Source organism: Toxoplasma gondii, chromosome X, assembly GCF_000006565.2.
Source record: "Toxoplasma gondii ME49 chromosome X, whole genome shotgun sequence".
NCBI lineage: Eukaryota > Apicomplexa > Conoidasida > Eucoccidiorida > Sarcocystidae > Toxoplasma > Toxoplasma gondii.
The window spans coordinates 5,777,674-5,802,439 of NC_031478.1; the positions used below are offsets into that span (position 1 = coordinate 5,777,674).

General features: G+C 51.7%; 4 protein-coding genes across 4 annotated transcripts; 2 read left to right on the forward strand and 2 right to left on the reverse strand.

Moving 5' to 3' along the window:
* Positions 1 to 397: 397 nt before the first annotated feature.
* TGME49_237200 (sphingolipid delta 4 desaturase/c-4 hydroxylase protein des2 family protein) lies at positions 398 to 3,047 on the reverse strand. The gene has a single exon (XM_002369031.2). It carries the CDS (start codon positions 2,276 to 2,278, stop codon positions 1,004 to 1,006), a length of 1,275 nt encoding a protein of 424 aa, XP_002369072.1. The 5' UTR covers positions 2,279 to 3,047; the 3' UTR covers positions 398 to 1,003.
* On the forward strand, positions 3,027 to 9,248 carry TGME49_237210 (Tyrosine kinase-like (TKL) protein). Its single transcript, XM_002369032.2, has 4 exons — positions 3,027 to 5,610; positions 6,108 to 7,050; positions 7,605 to 7,833; positions 8,282 to 9,248. The coding sequence occupies exons 1-4, from the start codon at positions 4,072 to 4,074 to the stop codon at positions 8,376 to 8,378; spliced, it is 2,808 nt and encodes a 935-aa protein (XP_002369073.1). The 5' UTR covers positions 3,027 to 4,071; the 3' UTR covers positions 8,379 to 9,248.
* Positions 9,249 to 11,545: 2,297 nt separating this feature from the next.
* TGME49_237220 (DNA replication licensing factor Mcm7, putative) lies at positions 11,546 to 20,421 on the forward strand. The gene is made up of 13 exons (XM_018780488.1): positions 11,546 to 11,950; positions 12,390 to 12,449; positions 12,851 to 13,149; positions 13,562 to 13,612; positions 13,947 to 14,127; positions 14,500 to 14,719; positions 15,309 to 15,859; positions 16,219 to 16,352; positions 16,955 to 17,014; positions 17,305 to 17,571; positions 17,978 to 18,110; positions 19,315 to 19,472; positions 19,661 to 20,421. Exons 1-13 carry the CDS (start codon positions 11,702 to 11,704, stop codon positions 19,893 to 19,895), a joined length of 2,598 nt encoding a protein of 865 aa, XP_018635767.1. The 5' UTR covers positions 11,546 to 11,701; the 3' UTR covers positions 19,896 to 20,421.
* On the reverse strand, positions 20,021 to 24,749 carry TGME49_237230 (hypothetical protein). Its single transcript, XM_018780489.1, has 4 exons — positions 23,464 to 24,749; positions 23,079 to 23,325; positions 22,365 to 22,603; positions 20,021 to 21,863 (listed from the first exon to the last, which is right to left on the reverse strand). Exons 2-4 carry the CDS (start codon positions 23,255 to 23,257, stop codon positions 21,640 to 21,642), a joined length of 642 nt encoding a protein of 213 aa, XP_018635766.1. The 5' UTR covers positions 23,258 to 23,325; positions 23,464 to 24,749; the 3' UTR covers positions 20,021 to 21,639.
* Between the last annotated feature and the right edge of the window lie 17 nt (positions 24,750 to 24,766).

The window sequence follows — 24,766 nt, forward strand, 5'->3', positions numbered from 1 at the left end:
GTGCCCGCATCGCGCTAGCCATTCCTGAGCAGACACTAAAACATGCGCAGTAGCTGTTCTTATACAACTCATCACGTAGGATAATAACACCTCCAGCCTCACCCCCCTATTAACTGCTAGGTCGCGTGCCAGAGGTCTGTCCGCCACCAAGCGGTTCGCAACGAGTTGTCTGCCCCAGAGATCTGAAAAATCTACTTTTTCTGCCCGACAAATTTTAGAGCGACTAAATACGACCCCCGACATGCTAGAGGCCCGCGACGCTGATCTGGAGCACTACACATTTTGTAGATTAGCCGGGGAATCAAACAACATGGAGGGCGAGGAAATGCTCCCGGTTGTCCGAAAGGATAGACAAGATGTATTGGCGCAAACACTCAGCCCTGTGGGACTGTCCTTGCCGTAAATCTACTTGCAGCACTGAAGTAGCTTCTGTGGCGGTTACCATCAGAGAGTGTCAGGGCAGTCTTGCGTACAAACATGGAAAACAAAATTAGTTGTTTCGCTGGATAAACAAAACGTCATTGCAGCAATACGGACAAAGATTGCCTAGTGGACGAAACCCTTGAAAAAAAAAATCAAGAACAACAGGAACAAGCACTAGCCATGACGCGCAATGCGCACATTCCCGAATTTGCCTCGCTACCGAAGGACATTTCGTTTCGTGAAAACTGAATAATCCGATTCGAGGCGACGCGTTCCCTGACTTGAAACATGGTGCAAGAGAATCCGACCGAAGCAAATATAAGATACCAGAGCGTATATATACATACGTACATGCAAACGTACGTATGTAGAAGAAAGATCGCCCTGCTCTAAAGCGCTAGAGCTCACCAGTGTCACCGAGTGATCGTGGCATTCTTCGTCGGTTCCGGAGTGTTTCTCAGAATCCCCCTTCTCAAGTAAACCATATGATATAAACCTAAATACAAAAGCATATATGTATGGACACACGCAGTCGACATCTATTCGCTTTGCATGCGACAGGAGAAAGCGGGTTTCCGCGTCACTGCGCCTTCTTGGTGTCAGCGGCAGTTTTCTGGAACTCTGTTTTCGGCCCAGTCCAAAAGGGGCCGAGTTCGTTCAACTCGTCTGCAACAAACTGTTTGTGGGGGAAAGGGATTTTTCCGCCTCGCGTGGCAACGCGTTTGACGCGGCTGAAGGGGCCGACTTCTTTCGTCATAATGAAATCCCACACAACCCTCATCCACGAGGTGTGGTGTGGCAGGTCGTAGAACTCCTTGGCAATCCGGTGCAGTTCCGGAAGCCGGGATCCGGGAATGCGTGGAAAGTCGTGGTGTTCGAGGTGGTATCCGCAGTTGTACGTGAGCAGATTTTCCCATCCGTAGGCGCTGTACGTTTCCTGGAGCTTCTCCCCCTTCGGGAACTGGTAGTGTTCCGAAATGAGGTGGCCATTCAGAGGGTGGAACGACAAGGAAAAAAACGACCCGCCGACAAAGTAGACGAGCCCCTTCGCTCCGAGGTGCTGGTAAACAAGAATGTCCCAGAGAATGACAACTACCCAGTTGACTACCTCCATGAAAATCGGCTCCTTAGGTGTCCGCAACATCGGCCGCAAAGTGTAGGTGAAGGGCAACAGCAGCACAAAAATGAATTTCCCGAGTCGGGACTTGAACAACCTGCCCTCAATCTCGCTGGGGATGTCTGGATCGACGACATCGACCCCCGTGTATGTGTGGTGGTCTAAGTGGTAGCGCATGAAGCCAATTCCGGCTGGCGTGCCCATTGACAAATTGCAGAAGATTGCAAAGACTTCATTCATCCACCGCTCCGGCAGCAAAAGCATGTGGGACGCCTCGTGCATCACGAGAAAAAGCGAGTGGTTGATCGTCGCACTGAAAACTGCCATGCACAGTAAGACGGCGGGCCACCCGAACTGCCACTCGACAATCTTGTAGCCGATGAAAAAGTTCAGAAAAATCGACAGCGTCCCCGTTATGGCCTCGCGGACATCGTACCCAAACAGCTCCTCGACTTCAGGATGCTTTTCCAGAATGGTACGTCTTCGATACGAGTGCGGAATAGGCTGCGTCGTCCACTGAAAATCCTGGGGAGTGCCGTCTGGAGCGAACGGCGCGAGAAGTTGCTCGGTCTCAGAGGCGTTCGAGACCGTGGATTTGCCAGCGGTTTCACCAGGAACATCTGTGACGCAAGTTGCCTCGCCTTCGCTCTCGGGCACTGCGGTACTCTCGGTGACGCAGCCTTTCTTCGACTTCTCCGTCCCCGGCGACTGAAAGCACACTTGGTCGCCAATCGCCATTTTCGTGATTCGAATCAACTTGCAGACAGTCGCAGGCGGACAAAGCTCGCGTCAAGGGTGCGCGGTAAGACAAATGACTTGGCTTTTAAATCCGCCAGCTTCTCTTGAACGAAAAAACGATGTACACGCAGTGGCCTGAGTGCTGTGTGTGACCACGCAACTGGTCGGCGGGCGGTGATGGGAAACAACGAAAACAGGCCGAGTTCTCTTTGCCCAGTTTGCGTCCCTGTGGAACAATTCGATGTTGCCACCACGAGTGTAACAACATTTGCACAGACCTAAACACCAGAGCACATTCCCGCGACTTTCTGACTCGACACCGAGCTCGACAACCGCAGGACGAAATGATCCGGAATCCGTACCACTCCGGAATCAGCGCCAATCCCTCATCCTTCGCTCGCGCAGGACGCCTGGAACTCCCTTTCGTCCGGCACTTTCCTAGGTGTTTGGAATTTCTCAATTGTTCGACTTTTCCCAGAACTTGCGCCGAAAGACAAGCAGCCGTCCACCTCTCACAAACGCCCGCGAAAGGATGACGCTCTTCCATTAACACCCTCTCTTTTTTGCCGCGTTTCGAGCTGTTCAGAAATCGGGGCAGCGGGCGGCACGCTGCTAGCATTGCAAAGTGTAGCGGCTTATGGAAGGAGTGAATCTTTACAGTTAGGTCGCTAAGACTCGAGGCGGCGACAACCGTAAAAGTCGCGCTCTCTCTGTGCCAGATGGACTGGAGAATGATTCTTTACCAGAACGACACGGAAGAAGCCGTGTCGCCCGTTGGTTACTGAACGAACTTGGTCTTTTCTAGACTCAAGGATCCACCTCCACACGCAGGAAAAGGGGGGGGGCGCCTCCTGCTGCTTGTCTTCTGACCTTTGGGGCTCAAAGCGGGTCTCTCGCGTCGTGTCTTTTCCTCAGCTTTCTCGTCACGCTCGACATGCGCGCTAGAGTCTCCAGCTGCTTTCTTGAAAACTTCCTCTAATTTCACGGTTTCTGAGACCCGACGCGCGCGTGGTTGCCAGAAGACAACAGCAGCGGGCTGGAGGGTGCTTTCGAATGAGCGGGAAGTGTCGGAATTGCTGCGAGAACTTTCTTCACAGTTCGCAGCCAATAATCTCAGCCGGAGTAGATGTTACGACCATTCTCTCCCCGATGAAAGCGCCATTCTCATTTTTAAAGCCCCCGAACAGGTTCCCCCCTCCCCCCCCATGGCGAGTCCATAGAGACCCGCGGTGAGGCGACTCTTTCCAGCCACAAGACCAGGGTAGTTTTTCCCGCGTTTCTGCTTGTTCTTCCGACCTGCCCCGTTTTTTCGTCTGCCGTCTTGATTTCATATCTTTCCGTTCGTTTCTTTTTGAGCGCTGAAACAAATCTATGACACTCGACCCATACTGAGCCCTATTCGATTTGTTGCAACACTTCGCAGACTCGGTCTTCCCTTGTCCTCGTCGCTGTTCAAACCGTTTTTCTGCAGCGAGAGGCGCAAATCTTCCCAAAGTTTTTTCGTCTCTTTCGAAGACTTCGATCTGGTGCGATTCATATTTCTCGCGGTTATCGGATGACACCTGAAGAGCCGCGCCACTTACCGGTTTCGACTCAAAATCACGAGTTTATTTGAATGTTTAGAAACTCTTTCACACCGTTTCGCGGCTGCATTGCATACCCGCTTTCCTGCCCGACTCTCCTGCCACTCCAAGCTTTTGCGTTTGCTGTCCGGCCTGTCTCGGATTCACCATTTCACTGGGTGTATGCCGCGGCGCCTCTATTGAGCGCACCGTGGACGTTAAAGCAGACAGATGGAGTACACCGATGATACTGGGGAACATGGGATCGCACTTGTTCTCGGGAAAACGCCCTCGGAACCCCTAGATCTGAGTTTCTCGCCGACAGATATGGATGCGCTGAAGATTATGTCTTTCGAGGATGCGACGGCTTTCGTTGAACACTCAGCGCTGAAGCCAGAGTATGGGACCCCGAGCTCGAGCGTAGGACCCAAACAGGCTGTTGCTTCCTACCCAGAAGGCACGCGCATCATTTCTTTTTCAGGAAAATCAGTGACTCTTTCTAGCCAGAGCTCGGAGTGTAAAGCTTTTCTGGGCTCGACTCGAATTCCCCAAACTCGGACCACCGACGTCTCTCGACCTCACAAAAGCGACGCTGACAGGCTCCCTCCTGCGCGATGCAACCCCGATCGCGCGGTTCTCGCGTCTGGGGGGATTTTTGTAGACACTCCATATGAGCCTCGGGGAGAAAAGGCGCCTCTCCTGCAACGTTCTTCGCACCACGCTTCGAGAAAGTCCGCCGGCTCTTCCTCGTCTTCTCAGGACTCCAAGGCCGACCCCAGAGGTCAGCGCGATCAACCGATCGGTGGGTGCTCTGCCGCAGACGACTCGTGTCGAGAGTCTTCTCGGCAAGTGAGTTCAGACTCAAATATCCCTGCGTCGATGTGGATAGCCAAAGATCTCTTCTCTCCCCCCCTTGGTTGTTTCGCGCGTCCGTTGTCTCATGCAGACTCGCCTCATTTCCAAGTCGACGCTGATCGCGAGGAATCAAGACTGGATCTCTCCACGCGGTCACGAAGGGAAACACATGCAGTCAGTCGCTTCCTGGGTCTCAGTTGCATGAGTGCAGAAGCCGACGTGGATGCCAGCGAGATCCGTATGTCGACGCGAGACCGCCTCTCGTCTCTTCCTGCGTACCCAGAGGCCCGCCTGGTGTCCGACTCTGGGGAGAGTCGTCTTCTTTCTGTTCACGGCTGTAGCGTTGTCTCAGCACCACGGACGCTCTCGAACTGTCGCGTCGTTTCTGATGTGGGCTCTTCTCTCCGTCGCGCAAGTCCTTCACGTCGGACTGAGGACTTGACGGCCCTCCGTGACTCTGGGGAACGGCAGGTCAGTGAGCCTCCTGCGCGTGTTTGTGGTGAGGATGCCGTGAAAAAGATGTGTGAACCAGATTCACCGCAGACAGATCAGTCGAACTCCGTCACGCAAGTGTCCAGTGAACGTACACAGTCCCTGGAAAACTTTCGCAAACCGCTGGTGGAACATGCTCTCTCCCCGGTCTTGGAACAGAAAGTGGACAGCGCCCCCACTCTTTCAGAAGGCCATCAAAGATTCCCTCCTGTCGCCGGCGGGTCCCAGCCGAACGGCGTCGCTGGGCCGGCCTGGCAGCAGCGAAGAAGAGTCTCAAAAAAAAAGGTGCGTGTGAACCAATCAGTAGATGGGATATCTCCTCCAAGACTGGAAGCGTCGACGGAGAAGAATCGGAACAACAGCAGTGACCAGAAAGACGAGAGAAACGCGCAGTCTCCGGGACTCGTTTCCGGACAAGGCCCGGTACGTACAGTCGACGAGTTGAGGAGTGCTTGTTCACACTTGGCTGAACACGGCGTGAGCCTTTTGAGTTTCAGAAGCTCAGGAATTTCCTCTTCCAAATGGAAGATGCATTTAAATCACGAACGCCCACTGATATATTTAAACATATATATATATATATATATATATGTATATAGTGAACGTATATGGTACACGGAGACATGAACGTTTCAGTCTTCATGCTCCCATCTGCCATGTTTCGGCACCGAGCTTTTATTAATCTCTCGATTTCCGCAGAGATTTTGCTCCTCGTTCAACACCTTGTCGGCTCTGTGTTGTTTGTATAAGCATTTGCTCGTGTCGGATTTCTGACCTATCGCAGTACACCATCGTCAGCGTTTTTTCGGAGTCGGGCTTGTGGGCTGCTTACCGTCATTCGCGTTTGAAATGAATCCGTTTTACTCGATTTCTGTCTCTACTTTATCAAAGCGTTGCTGAAACTGTTGTCTGTTTTTCAGGCTTCACCGTGGGTACTTCGACCTTGTCCACCTTGTGAAGTAACGCTGGCTGAGGTTTCGATGAATGGGCTGATCGGAAAAGGCGCGACTTCTTCGGTCTATCGAGCGACGTGGCGCGACGGCGAAGCTGCCTGCAAAATTGTTGCGTTTCCGGTGGGAGGTTCTCCGGCTTCGCGGGCGCCTCAAATTCGCCAGCTGATTCACGACTTCCGCAAGGAGTTGGTGGTGATCTCGCGACTGAATCACCCGAATCTCGTCGGCCTTAGGGGCGCCGGAACGCGGAATCCTCCGCTGTTCATGTTGACCGAACTGTGTGCCGGTGGGTCGCTCTTCGACCTCCTGCACAAAGGCTCGAACAAGAGGGTAACTGGTGAACAAGCCAGTTCTGCGAGTCGGGCGCAGGCTTCAGAATCTGCTCAGGTCGAGACTCGTCAGGACCCAAGCGACGACCCTTACCGAGCAGCAGTTGCTTCGATGCTGGAAAAACGCCTCGGCGCGGAGACGAGACTTGATGGATCGAATGCGGAATCGGTTTCCGAGGAGTCTGGGGGCTTCTGGTCCTTTCTGGGGAAGTTTTCGTTTTTTCCGAAGAAGGAACCGCGTGTTCCAACGCCCGCCTCGTTTTTCCTGCCACCGAAAACGCCCTCAAACGAAGACATTCTGTTTTCTCGGGGGCCAGCGGTCTCTCTGGACTGGAAACTGCGAGCCCAGATTGCTCTCGACCTCGCCAGGGGATGTCAGTACCTCCACAGCGTCAACGTCGTTCACAGAGACATCAAAAGTCTCAACGTGCTGTTGACAAACGACTGCTCTGAAGGTCTCAAATCAGGCACCAAACCCATCGCGAAACTGGCCGATTTCGGTTGCGCTGTCCTCGCAGACGGGGGCCCTGGAAGTTCGACAGGAGCGCCTGGACAAAGCGCTGGCGCCGCCGGCTGGGCAGGTGAGCGTGTTGAAACTCAGCTGCGATGATGCTCAAGGCCATCGTACTGGGGGGAAATGCTTTCGAGTCAGGATCCAATTCTCCAAATCTGTAAAGACACAGAGTTACCTATTCATATGTGCGTCTGTGTACGTGTGTATAGAATCATCGCCACTCAGTTCCCAGTGTGGTCAGGAACTTCACACTGGGTGGAGTCATCTGCTCGACAGGGTGATTACTTGTTCTGATTCTCTCGAATGAAAGTGTGATATGTACACTCAAGAACGTCGTAAGGTTGATTTCAATAGAGATCCGTAGTTCGTTGATAAAAATGATCTTCGCCGCCCATGAGCCGCGTTTCGATCTCTTCAACCGAACAGGTTTCTTGTGGCCTGTCGGTGTCTACCGTCGAGTCTGCTGTGGTAAAGTGTCGATGCGCTTCTTTGATTCACTTGATGACACGGCAGAAACGCGACAGCGAAAATGGTCTGAGAGAAGATTGTTGTTTTCTCCCGTTCCTAGGGGCTGAATCCGTTTGGACTCGCACAAAGTCTTCTTCCCCTTTTTTTGTTCAGGCACGGTTCTGTGGATGGCGCCTGAGGCTCTGGCTAAGCAGAGCTGCACCGAAAAAGCGGATGTCTACTCGTTTGCCATCGTGCTCTACGAACTTCTTTCTAATCGAATTCCGTTCGAGGAATTACAAGGCACTCCCGCCTACAAGAAACTTCCTGAGCTCATTCCATGCGGTCTGAGACCGAACATCAGCCCGCATGCGTTACCCCGGGACTTGCCTGAGGGTCTACGGTGAGTTTTTGTTCAGACGCCTCTTACTAGTCGATTTCCTTAGACTTCCAGACGGAACCCGCGTGATAAAAATGCATGTCTGTCCGCTGTTCTCCGTGATAGATGTGCACGACCACCCTTGTGCACTCGTTAGTACCGCTAAACGTAGCGGGCTTCAATATCCTACGACATCAAAATGGTTCCGAGAACAGTGATACTCTAGATCTTATAGTGGTGTATTTATGATTACCACTGGGAGCACAGAAAAACATGTTAAGCCTAGGGTATGTCCGGACTACATTACGGTTATCAGTGGGGACAAAGAAGGTACTACACCAGATGCGATGCGTAGAAAAGCGACCCTCGTAGAATATGTCTGGGTCGCTTCAGCTTTCGGAACTGATCCCCGTCTTAGGGAATCAGCGAATTCATTTCTCCGCTTTTTTCACTTTTTTTGTGTTGTTTTCAGAGATCTCATGGAGTCTTGCTGGCGACAAGAACCCGCGAACCGTCCACCTTTTACACATATCGTGAAAGCTCTGGAGATCATCATCGACGGACTGTAACAACATGCAACTTCAGTAAAATTCACTCCGCACGACGGCAGAGGAATTTGACAAGCGTTCTAGAATTTCTCATAAAGCAAAAAGAGACATGATTTTAGATCGGCTGGAACACAATGCCAAGTCTAACCCTGAGTTAAACAGTACATGTTTGAACTATGGGTTCTTTCAAGTTTTTCTAAACGGAACTTCCACGACCGCTTTTCAGACATTCGGTTATATCGGTTAGAAGCTAACCTTCGGGATAAATGCCCCTTTTCTTTGCAGCATACTTCCCGCGTCAAAGTGTCAGAAGACATGTGATCTACAAAGGAGAACGGGACATTAGACCGAACCTGCAGTAGATAAATACATATTAGGGCGTTGTACATTAGCTGCTAAATGTCACTCAAACATGCGAATTTCGTGTTTTCCATCAAATCTATTTTTGACGAAGAGGCTTGCAGGTAGTACCGTCAGGACATGATTCATGCAATCTCAGCATTAGAGGTTAAACGGTAGAAGAGCTGAGCATTCTCCAAATATGCCAGGCGCAAAAACTGTTCATCCTGTTACTAAACAGGTGGTAGATGAGCAAAAATCCGGTTCGTGCACTCCGTACGTGTCCGGCATGGATGCAACGACACGGCAAGTGTTCCTTTCGGTTATTTCACCTCTACGAGAGTTGAGAACTGAAGGGGCTCTTTTTGTGGAACGTTTTACTCCATGCTTGCGCTTCTCTTTGGAGGAGACCGAACTTCTGGTTCACCACCGGACCTCTGGAGTTTATTCCTGCCCGTGCGTCATGAGTCGAAGTAACGAAAGCGTTCCATGGCAATCGAACGGACTCCTTATACTGTTTCTCAACGAACATTCTGCGATATAATTTCCCAGTTAACATCAATGGCACACGACGGCCTCCTTCCCCTCACTTTTGTCTGTTCACTTATCTCAAAATGAGAGCTGGGTCTGTGTCGAGTTGGAGAATCTCTAAAAAGAGTTTGTACTCTCAAGAGCATGACTGTGACCGTACCTTTTTCTGGCGCCTGACTAATAGTTCCCTCTCGCTCTTCACGCACGTGATAGCAATCAGTAATTGTATACAGAACATAACCGTTGAGGGAGAACCATAATGTAGAATGGTGAAGTCCAGCGCTGGGTTCGCCGTCAGCCTCTCGGATACCCCCTGGATTCTCTGAGGGCGGCGGTAAAGTGGATATCCACTGCTGAGGTCGCATACATATCGTGGAGTGAACGAACTTCCTTTTTTGCGGGACTTCTTACATGAAATGTCTTCGGAATGCTGTATTTAAAGCACCACATCGAAGTAGGCACGGATGAGCGCAGGCAGCAGCGAAGGAGGCAGCGCTTCGGGCAAACGAACCACCGGAAAACGAGATATTTTGTCAACAGAAAGCCTGCATGAGGGAGCCACAGAACCTCGTAGGCATGCGTAGCTGCTACGCTGCCAAAGGCGTCTGCACAGGGAGCAAGGAACACTATTGGCAGAAGTGTCTAGCTAATCAAAGAGAATCGAAAAGGCTTGAGACTCAGAACACTCTCGAGCCTCTTTGTACCCATCCATAGTTTGTACATTCCATTGGCATTCCCGTTCTGAGCGGTGTATCGAACTCTGAGAACTGCAGGGGCAGTGACTTGTACCTCGTGCCTCCGCAGAAAATTAAACGACTTGTTCTCGACCTTCTTGGGAAGAGATGTTAACACAAACCGTGCTTTTATGTGAGAGTGTATGTACCAGCTTTCTTGTTTTGTCCAGGACGCTTGGCGTTTTTCTGTGAGTGTCCTGCCGGCACGAGCAGTACTTTATCGCGGTGTGCTGTGAATCTAACTTCCGTTGACGGTTCGGATGCTCACGACCACCTACACGAACTAATGGAAAACATTCCGCTCCTCCCGTTTATTTTCAGTTCGCGTCCTTGACGACATCGCGGCTTCGCTGGTGATGCCTCAACGCCACACGCAGGAAAAACTTGTGTCTTTGTTTCGCGGCGAGAAAAGAAACAGGTCGAGTGTATCTTCCCCGTTTTCAACTCAGCTTCTCCACCGAAATCCGCTTCTGAGCTAATCTGGATTTTTACGGAACAACTTCAAAGGACGCAGACTTCTTTTTTCCATATCGTCCATACCTCGAGGTACTCACTTGGTTGTCGACACCGGTTCGTTTCCTGGCTGTCTCCCATAACAGCACGGCTTTCTCCTCGACTCAACATACGCACAGTTTCAGAGTAGAACGCGTTTCATTTGCTCTAGAAAGAGTCGATGGCTGAACTTGAGCGTCACCCCAGGCGTTTCCTGCGGAATAAACACCCCCTCCCCCCCTGTTTCTTTAAGCTGCACTGAGTGTACGCGCGGGTGTCGGGGAAACAGAAAGCCGAATCTGGAGGTGGCTTGGCTTTGATTTCGTTGGGTTCTGTTTTCACTGGTTTCCTCAGCCTCTATGGAACACTGTTGTACTTTGTTTCGTTCTTGTCAACGAAGCAGCTCGCGCACTCCGACCCTCTCTGGGAATGCGTTTGCCCTCTCCCCCCTCGACCACCCCCCTTTTCTTGTCTCGGCTGCTTTTTCCGCATTTCTCCGTTCCGTCGCCTTGAAACACTGTGATTTATCGTTTGTCAAAGGAAATTCGCCCCGAAAAAACTCGGAATCCGTCTGTTTTTCACTTTTGCGGCACAGTGTGCGCTTGTCTCGCCCCTCGCTCCCGCCTCCTCCGTCTCCGGACCCGCGTAGGAATTTCTCCTCTCAGACAAAGACAAATCTCGTTTGTTTTGCTTCACGTGAAACGTCGTTTCTTTCCGTCTAAGTCGAACTTTTTTCCTCGACACGCGTTTCTCCCAGCTCTCTGGCACCCGCGCTTTTCCTCGGCAAACAGGCGCTGAAGCCCCGCTGTACGCCTCCTCGTCTGAGCACAGTGTAGAGCAGTCGGTTTTTCGTGAAACGCGAGTGGAGTGTTAAACAGAAAACAGGGACAAGACGGAAGTGCACACGCGGCATTCTTTGTCATGCATCTTGAGTCTTTCCGCGACACTCACACAAGACGTTTCCCGGTCTCAGATCTGTTTCCTGTACACGTTCCTGCCCTCCTCTCTCGGTCTTTTTCTGTGAATCCCGCCAAATAGAACGTAACTCCCGTCTCCTCCTTCTGAAAACGCCCCAATTTCTCCTCCCTCACAGTTCTGTCTCTCCTCTAGTGTTTTCCTCTCCCCTTTGTGTCTCTCCCCGTCCTCAAGTTTCTCTCGTGTGTACGGACACAGCGTCCAGGCGAGGGTTTGAGTTCAGGGTGTCTGTCAAAGAGGAAATCTTTCGCTTTTTCACTCTTCCTTTCAAAGATGGCGACCCAGGGAGACGCGGGAACTCTCTGCTTCACGACTCTTCAGCAACAGCAGCAGCACTGGGCGTTCCTTAGAGCAGACGAGGCAGCGTTGCAGCAGAAGGCGACCCACGAGGTGGAACAGTACGACCGCCATGTGTCTCTCTTGAAGAACTTTTTCCTTCACTTTGTCGATGAATTCGCTTCTCAAGGAAAGGGGGAGAACGTCAACGCCACACACGGCGACTTCAAGTACCGCAATCTTCTAGTACGCACGGAAGTCCTCTTTTCAGGCCAGGTGTCTTTGCTGTCTTTGAGCGCAGATTCCTGCGAAAACACTTGCCTCCTTACTCCGCATAGTCGGGGAAATTGGAAGAGAAAGATGGCTGTGCTCTGCCTTTTCCTCGCACTTTCCGCTTTTCCTCTTTCGGAAAGAAGAGAGATATCTGTCGAGGGCGACAAGAGACAACGAAAGGTCTCCAGGTGTATGTACACCCTACGGCGCCTGGCGGCTTCATCACTCCCTTTTCGCCTGTTGTTCGTCCTCTGATGGTCGCGTTTTTTCTTTTTCTCTCCGCCTTGAAGCTTCTCGCGTGGGTTTCGTGTTTTCTCTTCTCTCCCGCGCCCTCCGCTTCTCCCTTTCAGTTTCTCGTTTCGTGTCTCCACCTTTTCTGTGCATCTGTCGTCTTTCTTGACTTTCTGTTCAGCAAGCTGTCCACGATGAACGCCGAGATGACTTGCCGGTTTATCTGGACGACGTGCGAGAGGTGAGAGCACACGGCTACGACATTTTTTTTAGAAAGACATGCGTCTTGGGAAAGACCTTTTCTCTCTGCAGCGGTTTGCGAGGCCGTCTGCGAGATCTCTCTTGAGAGTTCTTTTCGTTTCTTCCGCGTGTCTTCCTCGCTGAGCTGTACCCACTCGCAGAGTTTCGTAAGTGTTTCTTCCCATGCTTCCCTCTCGTTTCCTTTCGCTCCCTTCCTGTCCCTCTCTCTCTCCTCTTCCTGTCTCTTTTTCTTTGTCTTCTCTCTTTCTCTCTATCTCCTCTTGTCCGTCGCGTGATTCCTCGTTTTTCTACATGTCGACGCTCGCTGTTCGCTGTGTGCATCTTCGCTATTCTCCGCGCGCATCGCTTGCTGTTTCTGGAACGTCTTTCTCGCATTCGCAGTTCTTCACCACGCAGCAACCGGAGGACGCTCCTCTGGGCGAAGAGGACCTCGGCAGTGCGAAGAAGGCTGCGAGTTTGACGGTATACGAAGCGATTCTGACCAACACGAGTCGCTACATCGAACTGCTCTACCAGGCTGCAGATGCGGTGCTGAAGCAAGAACCCGATCTGTTCGAGACCGGCGAAGAAGTGGAGGTAGAGCAAGATCAAGTGCACTTCCTCAAGGCGACCGACAGCCAGGCGCTCAACAACGAACTGAAGCTCAGACTCCGAAAGAAAGACCCTTGGAGAAAAATCCGGTCCGAAAAACAGTCTTCGAAACGCTTCAGGCCCTCATTTCATACACATTTGCATGCATCTATACACATACATACATGTATATTTATACATGCATTTACGTAGAGAAATAGGTACATACAACCATACAAATACATATATGTATATGTATATATTTGCGGATGTAGAAGGACTGTGAACGATCTCACACAGGGAACTCTGTTTCTTTTGGATGCCCAGACGTTTGATATAAGCATGTGCGTGAATGTTTGTACAAGCATGCATATATACATGCATATGTATATGAGTAGATATGTTTCATATATGTAGGTGAACGCGGTTTGACGCGGCTTGGATGTGTTTCCGTCTCTCAGTTTTTTTTTGCGTGCGTCCGCATGGAAGGAGCCGTGGAAGTGCTTTGCATGCGTTTTTCAGGGAACGCGACATGGCGGCTCGACGGGTGCCTGCCTTTCTTCGCTGTGGGTTGTAAGTGTCTTCGGAGGCCCTCCTTCTCCAGCCTCGCCGCCGTGGAGCGGTCCGCGTCTTCGACACTGACGTGCGAGTTCCCAAAGCTTTAGTTTCTGAAGGAATCGGAAATCGTTCCGTCAACTCGCGCGCCTTTCCCAGCGACTTCCAGGCGCAGTTGAGGACGATTCCTCGCGTCTCTCACCACGCAGCAGTGACCTCTCTCTGCCCAGAAAGAGTTGATGCAGGCAGATGAACGGGTGTGCGGCGACAGTGTCGAGGTGCATGGTGTTTTCAAAGTCCAAGGTCAAACCGAGACGCGCGCGTACTTCTGTTGTCTTTTCTTTTTTCCCAGCCGCGTCTGCCTGTATCCGCCGGCTCGAGAAGGCTGCCGCCTCTTTCGGAGCGTAGACGCGACGAGCATGGGGAAGTTTTCTTTCTTCACTTGCGAGGTTCTTCGCGTGCAGCAAGTGAAGCCGAAGCTTCTGGTCGCTGCGTACGAGTGCGAGGAGTGCCACGAGAAGGTCTTCCAACCGGTACGTTGTCTCGTCTGCGTCCGCCGAGAACTCGATGTCCTCACAGATTTGTTTCTGTCTCCTGTCTGCAGAGCGCATGCGTCGACGTTTTCGGGGAAGACGTAGACACACATGTGGAGATCAGCAGAGACGCGGCGAGACGGAGCTCGTATAACGTCCTTGACGCGCGTGGAACCGAAGTGACTGCTTGCACCTGTGAAGGGGACGCATGCTTGCCTGTTTGTTCACCTCTTTCTTGAGTGGAGGTCAGCGTCGGTCCACAGTGAGGTCGTCGCAGACATGCAGCTGAAGACGGGAGTTCGCGCCGCTGTTTTCTCGACTGGCTTCGCTTGCTTTTTTCAAGAGACTGTTCCGATGTTCGCCGTCTCGCAGGTGGAAGCAAACGCCTTCATGCCCCTCCTGACTTGCCCCTTGTGCAAGAACAGCCGGAACCGCGAATGCACTCTCCACCTCCATCCGAAGTTGAGTTTCTTCTTGCCTTTTCAAGAAGTGAAGGTCCAGGAGCCCACGTGCCAGATTCCAGAAGCAGACGTTCCTCGCACTCTCAACTGCCACCTCGTCGGCCATGCTGTCACAAACATCCTTCAGCCTGGTGAGCGAAAGCGAACGGCGTTGCTTTCTCTGCCCCCCGCGTGCGACGCCTCTCGAGTAGACGGACACAGCGAAGTTCTCACGACGGGGAATGGGTCTCCAGCTTCACGAGTCCGAGCCCAGTCCTCAAGGCCTCGTGAACACCGTCTCGGCCTCCCCACCCGACAAACACCCAGGTCGACTCGTCTGTCACGTTCGTTGAAGCCGAGCGCGCGTTACAGATCTCGCTTCTTCGTTCTGAAGTGGGGGCTGGCACATGCATTCGCAGGTTCTGGCGTCGTCCTTCGTTCTCTTTTTTATTCGTAGCGTTTCTGTTCTCTTTTCTGTTATCGTTGTTCTTCTCTGGGTCCTCTCGTGTGTCTTCGTCGCTTCTCGTTACTCGCTCTGTCTCTGCTCTCTTCTGTTACGTTTTCCGTTTCGCGCTCCATGTCCCTGCGTCTCCGTTGTATGTTTTTCGCGTCTCCCTGGCCTTCCGTGCTGCCTGTGTCCTCTGTTTCGCATTTTCCGCAGTCTTCCTCCTTCTCGTATCCGCTTCGTCATTGCATTTCCTTTCACGCGTTTTTTGTTTCTCTCTGTTCGGTCTTTTCCAGGGATGACGGTGACACTGGGGGGGGTGTTGAAGCCGGTGCGGAAGATGGGGTTCGCGGCTTTGCGCTCGGGTCTGGTGCAAGAAAAAGTATTCGAAGTTTCCTTCATTCAACTGAAGAAGCAGCAGACTCACTTGGACCGCAGGGAGAGTCTGCAGATTGCGGAGAAAGTCGCGAAACTCCGCCAGACTCCGGGGCTGTACGACTTGCTCGCGCGCAGCATCGCTCCCGGAGTGTACGGCATGGAAGACGTCAAGAAGGCTCTCCTGCTGCAGCTGATCGGCGGGAAAACGGTCACGAAGGACGACGGCGGCATGATTCGCGGAGACATCCACGTCCTGCTCATGGGCGACCCTGGGGTGGCGAAGAGCCAGCTGATGAAGCAGGTCTGCTCGATCGCCCCCAGGTCGATCTACACGACGGGGAAGGGAAGCAGCAGCAGTGGCTTGACCGCAGCAGTCATCAAAGACCCTGCGACCATGGAAACGACTCTCGAAGGAGGCGCCCTCGTCCTGGCAGACCGCGGCATCTGCTGCATCGACGAGTTCGACAAGGTACAGAGACCTACCTAAGAAACCGAAACAGAGAAAGAAGAGGCAGCGGCGGAACGAACAGAGAGGCGAGAGGAAAGCGTAGGGTGAGGGAGAAGAAAGGCGAGAGGAGAAGAAGGAAAGAAGACGCACGGAGAGAACAAAAGTTGGCAGCTGGGCGTGATGAGAAGAGAAAGCAGGAGAGAGAACGCGAGGAGAGTTAGGAGAGGGAAGGAGAGAGACTGTCGAGAAGAAAAGGAAAGAGAAAACTGCGGAAAACGCTGAAGACTTGCTGGAAGCGTCGTTTTTCCTGGCTGCCCCGCGTTTCTCGACCCAAGTGCGTGGAGAAGTTACAACTTCTTTTGTGAAAACGCTTCTTTCAGATGGACGACTTTGACAGAAGCGCGATCTACGAAGTCATGGAGCAGCAGTCAGTTTCCATCGCAAAGGCAGGACACTGCAGCTGCTTGCCGGCGCGCACTGCCGTCTTGGCGGCAGCGAATCCCAAGGATGGACGGTGAGGACATCTCATTTTCGATACCTCCAAATATCCTTTCAATTCGTCTTTTTCTCTTCGGATCCTCCTCTCTCTTGATCTCGTTCTTTGTCTCTTCCCTTTTCTGTCTTTCTTGCTCTCTGTTTCTCCCAACGTTTCTCCTTTTTTCTCGTGTCCGGGTTCCCTCACGTGATCCCGGTCTCTCGTCTTTCTTTGCTTTCCTCTCTCGGATATCGCAAGGCTCTCCAGGCATTCAGCTGTGTCCCTGTTTTCTCTCGCTGCTTTACCTCTTTCTGCGTTGAATCTCCTTCGTTTCTCCTCACCCGGGGATGCAGATGTTTCTCCTCCTCCTGTCGGTGGCAGTGGAAGTTTCAGAAGTTCTTGAGTTGTCTCTGGACGTCTCTTCAGCCTGAGAGAGTGCTTTGTTTTTGAGAGTGATAGAAGCAGGTGTTTCCAAGCTTTCCCGTTCCATCTCTCGTCTCTCTGCATGCACGGCACCGCTGATGGCATTTCAGAAGCTTTTGTCGTGTCTTTTCTTTCCGCGCGCGTTGCGTGAAGACACTCGGAGCCCCCTGTTTAGGGTTTGTGAAAATTGCTGTCCCCGTTGATTTTTCTCTTTTCAGATACGACGTGAAGAAACCGATGATGGTCAACATGAATCTACCAGCGGCGCTTCTGTCTCGGTGCGTCTGCGAGAGCCGACAGAAGGGTCGAGACAGACAGGGAAACTCGAGTTTTTCGCAGACTCTCCTTCTCGTTCTCGGTTTCTCGCTTTTCCCGTTCTCTGTTGCTATGGCGCTTCCTTCTCCTGTGCGCGCCTCGCTCTTTCCTCTCCCCGCAACCTCTCGGTCTCTGGGACCTGCGTGTGTTGCGCGCCTCGCGTTTCACAGCAAACGATGTCGCGACTCGAGGTCGGTCGATCCAGGATGTCAGATCTCGTCTCCATGGTAGAACCTGCGTTTTCTTTTTCCAGATTCGACCTTCAGTTTCTGCTGCTCGACCAAGCAGACCGACAGAGAGACACGCAGATGGCGGCGCACATCTTGGGGATTTATCGATCGGCGTCTGCTGCTTTTGCGGAGGCGAAGAGTGACGAGCAAACAGAGAAGAAGGGCAGAAAGGGGAGGAAAAAGAACGGAAGGAAACAGAGCGAGGAAGGAGGCGGCAGCCAACTCGTGGAGAAAAAAGTTCTTCGCGCCTTCATCGACGAAGCGAAGAAAGGCAACCCTGCTCTTGAAGAGTGAGAAGCAAAAACGCCACTGAAAAAAACAATCAACTTCCCGAAAAACAAAAAAAACCAAAAAACACGAACTCATCTCATTCTACGGAGGGCGCAGACCTGCAGCAGATGCCCACATTCCTACCTAGATCTCTCTCTCTCTATATATATATATGTATATATATGCAAATATATATATATATATGCGAGGACCGGTGTCTTTTCGTAGTTGCTTTCTGAGGTCTTTTGTTTTTCCTCGAAGTGGTGAGATTGTGTCGTTGGAGTTGTCTCGAGGTGTGCGGGCCTGTGTATGGCCTCTTCTGTCCAGCGTTCTCTGCCGAGTGTTTCTGCGAAGGCGGTGAAGAAAGTCCTGCTTCGACAGACACTGCGTTCTGGCTGCGAGTGTGTGCTGTCGGTGGACTTGCAGTTCCTTGATTCCTCAAGTTGCCGACTGGTACGCAAACACGCGCTACGACGAACAGCAGCAAGAGAGACTTTCAGGCATTCTTCCTTCCTACACCACTCCGCGTGCTCTCCTCGGCACTCTTCGTCTCGCTCAGGTGCGTTCTCTCCGCGTCCGAACCTTCCTGCAAAAGTAGTCCCGAGAGGTTTTCTTAGGAAGCGGCTGAGACAGGCCAAGTCGCGATTCGACGTCGCCGACCGTCAGTGTTTTCGCCTACGTCCTGAGATACCGCGGAGACAGCAGATCCAGAGAGCTTCGTTTCGCTGGACGCAGTTGCTGTTTGCCCTGAGCCGGCCCCGACGCTACAGCGGGGGTCGTGCAGCAGCAACTCTTCGTCTCCGCGACTGCTTCCAACTTGAACCGACTTTCGAGAATCGAGTCAAGTGACCGACAGAGGAAGCATTCAACAGTGTGTCGCGATGCATTTGAATCTAAGGGGAACTGCAGTGCCGGAACCAACACGCGGAATCTCTCGGACTGGTTAAGTACCGTGCGGAAGCCAGACCACTCAGCATGGCAGGTGGAGGCGGGAAAAATCTACTTTCAGCTACTTTCCAAAAATCAAAAAACATTCGTCGTGCATGCAGAAGGAAGCATACAACTGAGCAGACTGGAGTTCCCGGTCTCTGACCGTGATCCAGAACTGTGTATCTCAGATCAGAGACCTTTTTTATGTCGAGCCTAGGATAGGCAGTTGAAGAGTTCCCGTCACGAGAGAACATCGAGCTCTTTATGCTCCCCGCTCACACCCACACGGGTTTCTCCTCTCGGGTGTATATACAGTTGAACGTGCGTCTGCGCCTGCAGCGCTGCAGTGCTGCGTCGCCCTGGTATCTGGAGTTGGAAATGACCCTTTTTCGCAGTGTTTGCATTTCTCCTTTCAGTTGAATGCATGTGTTTTTGCATGCCTTCTATGCGATGTGGAAAGGAATCTACCGTCCAACACTGCAGGCATTCATTTCCCCGTTCACGAACCTTGAACTTGTGTTCGAACTTCGAATGTCTGAATTATCTTTCTCCCGCGTTTCGCCTCTCCTTTGTAACCTCGTGTCTCTCGTCTGGCCACCTCACGAATGTCCACTCTTCCATCTGTTCAAAAAATATTCGTAAAAATAAATATGCAATATATACATGAAGATATGTAGAGATGCACATATGAAGCTAGACTGGATTCGAAAGGTGTCGGGCCCTGCGTGTATATAAATGTATATGTTTCGCATGCAAACATGTATATATATATGGATATATATGTGGATATGGGTGTGTGGGAGTTTTTTGCATGCTCGTGTTCTTTTTCGCAGGCTCTGGCGTGCCTCCGCTTCAGTGACTGGGTCGAGGGCCCTGACTTCGAGGAGGCGCTGCGTTTGATGGAAGCCTCGAAGGAGAGCGTGCGAGTTGCAGAAGAAGGGCGAAGAAGGAGAAAGCAAGACCGAGCTAGTCTCGCCTTTGAAATCCTCAAGTAAGCGAAACGTGGAGCACCTCGCCTTCATGAACTCGCGTCTGCTCCCGTAGTTGTCAGACCCGATACACCTCCGTATGTGTATGTTTGTTCGATGCACGCGAACACGAGGCCTTGCGTGTCTATTGAGAGGCCAGATGTGTCGATGGTTTTAATGTCGGAGTTCTGTGGAGTTGCGTCTGTTGCAGGAATCTGAGGAGTCGAACTCAGCAGAAAAAGGGCGCCAAGTGGGATGGGTGGATGCCAGTCTCTGCTCTGCAGCAGCAAGCAGCCGCTGCAGGCCTGACGAATGAACAGCTCGACGCTGCTCTCAGCCAATACGAGGAGTTCACGTTGATCACCTTCGACCGCACGAAAACCAAAGTGGCGTTTGTTGAAGAAGCAGGCAGCGAGAAGTCTGACGACGACGACGACATGGCATGAGATGGCATGAGCAGCAGGGACAAGAAAAGCCTCTTTGGAGAATTAGGAAAGCACAGCCGGGCGAAAACGGCGACGGGGGGGGGGAGGGGGGCTACGGAAAGGAGGCTCAAGTCAAGAAGGAAAAAACGTCGAGACACCTCAACACCTAGGCAAAGTCCCCGAAGAACACGTGTGTTCAAAAAGTCGTACACACCAACACGTGTCTGTATAAATGCATGGTATCTACGTTATTTATATATATATATATATATATATAGGTATATGCATGCAGATTTGAGTTGGAGTGTGCCTGCGAGTGTGCATACGGATGCCTGGTGGGTCTGTGTGGATCCTGAAGCGAGAATGAGAAGTCTTTTGCTTGTGTCCTTTTTGAGTCGGAGAGTAGGAACGAAGAAACGATGTGGGAAGAGCCGGCTCACTTCGCGTGAGCGGCGAAAAGAAAAACTGCGGTAGAGTGTCTGTCTTTTCAAACGCGCAGGCGAGGGTCGAGTTGCTCACTCCCCGTCTGCCTGCAGACAATTCTGGGGGAAACGTCGTAACAACGCATCAAGGCCAAAGAGTCTCCGTTCTTGTCCCTACAAGATACGTTTCTCTATGCACAGTGCATGCACGGACTTGTCAGTGTGCGGGAGGCTCTTGGCTCATCCTTCCTGCGTAGATATACGTGTAACCTTACGTTCGTTTGATGTGTGTTGAAGTGGGGAAACAGGATACCCAGAAGAGTGAATAATTCCCCTCGAGGGGCTCGAACAGAACTGCAGTATGTTTATATGTCGACGCCGCAGTTGCAGACGAACGCGGCGACGGTGTTGAATTCCTTTATCCTGCAAGGTGCCTCGTGCCGAAGGACCGGAGGGTCTGCTCCTGCCTCGGCTTCTGGCTACCTCGGATTGCCGAAAGTTTTTGTTTTCGTTTACAAAGACATCCTTCGCGAGGAACTCTATGGAAAGGCTAACGGAACGCCAAATGTATTTTGCACAACCTTCGAGAAACGCAGCCGAAACACACACGGCGTTTCACAGCACACAGTCTACGTTTCTATGGCCCTCTCAACAGGATGCACGCGGCAGTTGGCCTCTCACTTTCTTCGCACTGCTCTCGACCGCCCGAATTCCCCGTCGCACAAGCGCAACTGAAGCACGATACGCTCACGCTTTGCAGACTCTCACGTAGGCTTTTGAGAACCCGAACATCGGAAGTGGTGACGCAAGAGACCGCCTATCATTTTGGAGAACACTGGGTTCTGCCTTCTGCTTCAATCGAGGTGTTCGACTGACTGACTTTCCTTCGTTTCTTGATGAAACTGACACGGTGCTAAACAGCGATCGGCTTTACGGGATCCTGACATCAGAACAGGTGCAAACGTTCAGGGTTCTGTCTATCCCTTTTCCCCCGATGGTCCTACAAATGTCTCCCAGAACAAAGCACATCCGCACTCTTGAGGACTTTCCACTGTCACATGTAACACCACCTCAAACCCGGAAGCAAGCGAAAACGACAGGCGCACTGCGGAGAAGCCTTCTGAAAAGGGTTCTACCGAGCATTCTGGAAATGGTCAAAAGCGGTGTGCCTTCATTTGCCAGTAAACAGCGACACTGCGCGCGGCAGTCTGTGAATCGCAAGAGCCCCTAAAGGACTGAACTGCATCGTCCCGCTTTCTCTCTCTAGACGTAACAGTGCCCTACCCTTAACCCGTCCGTCACGGTAAAATGCCGTTGTCGCGGTCTCCGCCACAGCTCGTCTCTTAAGAACACAGAGGAGGTGCCTGAGAACCGTCTACATCCAGAAGTTCCTTCTTCTCAAAGTAGACACGACCATCCCTCTGGTTCCGTTCCAGGCACTCGCTTGTTCGAATCGCGAAGAAACAGCCAATTGCTTCACCGTCGCAATCTGTAAAACTCTCAATTCCAACTCTGTCCCCCTCTCTGCGTTCACTTTCGCAAGCGAAAAGTTGGTCCATAGTCAGGACTACAAACAGCAGATAACACGTCGCCGTAAATACCTTTTAAGCCGTTGGTTAGATTCGCAGCGTTGCTGCTCACTCAGAAAGTAGGCTCACCTCGAGAACCTGTGAAACAATCCACCTCTTCCTGAACACAGGAACTTTCCCAGGTCACCTCCCATCAAACCCAGCCTGTGGGCACGCGCGGTAACGTCTCCACCAAGTAAAAGCCACAGTCCCCACGGCGACACTTTCCGCTTTCGAAACAACAGCTCCGACGTCTCAGACGCTTCCACTGTTATGTTACATCAACACAAGGAGAAACATAGTCGGTTTGACATTAAACGACGAGCCTTCGCTGTCGCCTCACCACCTGGTTCGGCGATGAGGTGGTACGTTTCCCGGTAGGGGTCCATACACTAAATCAAGAGCAGCATCGATGTCTGCTGGCACAGTTTGAGGATAGAACTTCGAACGAAAAGGCGCGACACGACCAAATTCACTCGCAGTAGCAATCGTGGCAATACCTGGGGGGTTAGGCTTGTCGCGGATATACCAGTTGTCGTGTCGGACCGGATAGCCATCGTGGAGGCCATAATCGGACCCACCACCAACTTGCTGTGGGCGTTTCGACCTCGGGGTAGCATAACGAAGAACGAGAAAACCGCTCACCGCCACATATGCCACAAGACCGAAAGACGTCAATAAGGCCTGAAAGTTAGCTTTCCGTTGGCGTTTCCGGCCCTCGTGTGCCTGATCGTAAATCCTGCGAAAACGACAGGAGGCGGTAACGCGCGCCGGTGTTGTGAATCCCCGAAAAACTCGAGAATGGTTAAACGTTTTATCTGCACTATCGATCCACATATCGAACTCGATGTCGGACACCCCTCGGCGCCAGATGGACCCCTGCTGCCGTTTCTTGAAAACACTGTCGTTGCGCAGCGTGTCTGTCGGCATCCGAACTGCGACAGTGAAGAGAAACGTGAAAATCTATATTCCCCTCCTGAAATACACGTTCTGTTTCCTTTCCACCATTCACAGAGAGAAGGTCCTACGGAAATGTGGCATACAGTCTAATGACGGCGGGGCAATTGCCACTTACGGGGTACGCGTTCCTGCAGTTGTTCTTATTTTCGGTGTACGGGTGGGGCAGTGTGTTACGATTGGTCTACAAAGGTGAGACACTATTAGAAGAAACATCAGATTCTTGACTGAACGCGACGCAGCCGCGTTACACTCACTTTCGCAAACGCGCCGCATCCTCGCTCTTCGGCGGCCGGGGTCCATAGTTGTCGGATGAGTCGTTAGTTTCGAGAGCATCTGCGGCCGTATCATCCGATGCCTTGTCTTCTTGTGAATGTTTCACGCCACTGTCCAACTTGCCCGTTTCAAAGCCAACCAGAGATTCCCTCCTTCCCATTGTGCCACGCGTTCCGTACAGCTGATTGTTCTTGCCGAGATATCCCGCCGGCAGTTTGCAACGACACGCTGAAAAGAATCGCAGAGGTCAGGTCCCCTCTCACTCTGCGACGGTCGCTTTCCGGCTTGGGAAAACACAGGTCCACAACTGGAAGCGCGTCCCTAAAGATCTTGACAGCAACCACCGCCGCTGTTCGGCGAGCTCACCTGTCGGAGCCAAAGAAAAAAAAGTATTCCCCCGAAGCAGGAATGAGTCACAAACTCCCGTGTTTCAATCCGTGACAGCCGTCAACTGCTGAGTAACAAGCGTAAAATTCGGGGGGGAACAGGTACGCGAGATCGACAGATGGAGCATGCCACTCGCCGCTAGTCAGTATGCGACGCGACACGCTTCACCATCGATACACAGGAAAACGAAGAGTTTGAGCGAAATGCTCCCCTTGAAAAAGCCCCCTGCAAACAGATTTGTCTTCTTTCCGTATCTCGTCCTAACACAATCTGTCACAACACACACACATACAATAGCCTTAAGAGATCCTTCATTGAAGGTGACTACTTTTGTAGATTCTGCGGAAGGCTTAGTGCCGATGGAATTCCGGTTCTCTCTTTGAGAATGATAAACGCTTTGGTTGGACGCAGCACTCCCATGTCGCGTCTCTGTCTTTGGCAAACGCTTTCTTCACGCAATGTTTAATCCTTCGGGATCTTAGTCTCGAAAGGCTGCTAGCGCAACTTTGATAGCAAGAAGAGGACCGTGGAAGCTAAATCAGCTGGACGATAGCTGCTACGAAAGCTCGAGACGCGGAGCTACGCTCGCTCTTTCATGTTTTGCGTCGCACACTTTGTCAAAACACGTATATTCGGAGATACCCTGAATCTGTTCCAGATGTAAATGCAGAATCGTCAGCGTACTCTTTTTGTCTGTTCTATTCTTGGCCAGTATCATGTTAATCTTCTTAGGTATGTGCGTATGAGGATTTAACGCCGTGCCAAGAAGGATCCCGGATTCCCCTAAAACTTGGTTTTATGTTTGATTATAAAGTCGTAAGGCGGACATGGAGTGAAATGCACAGTGATTTACTAGCTTAACAATTGTTGTGGCATTCGTTGTGGCAGTTTCCCTTTTAATGTTCCCGGACTGGTTCTGTGCTCCTACTCAACCAACACTGTCACTCACTTCAGCGTCCAAGCGGCGGCCCCCCAGCTTCGTCCGCCCTTGGATCTGAGTGGTTTCTACAGGATTTCCAAGCGAACAAACCAACCCATGTGGCTTGGCTTTATCGAAATTGTTAGATCGTCGCCTTAACACTCGCCCACTGGTACTGCCAAGAAAGATGCCTCGGCGGTCAGATCGCAGATTTCTCTGCGTTCTAAAACGGTGATGTCAGAAAAGAGCAATAATGCCCATCTGTGCATACGAGTTTATACTCGCGTACTAAAAAGCAGAAAATGGCGACTATAAGTTGCACAACGGCGGCAGTGAACGAGGGAAAGTGCGGTATCATAAATT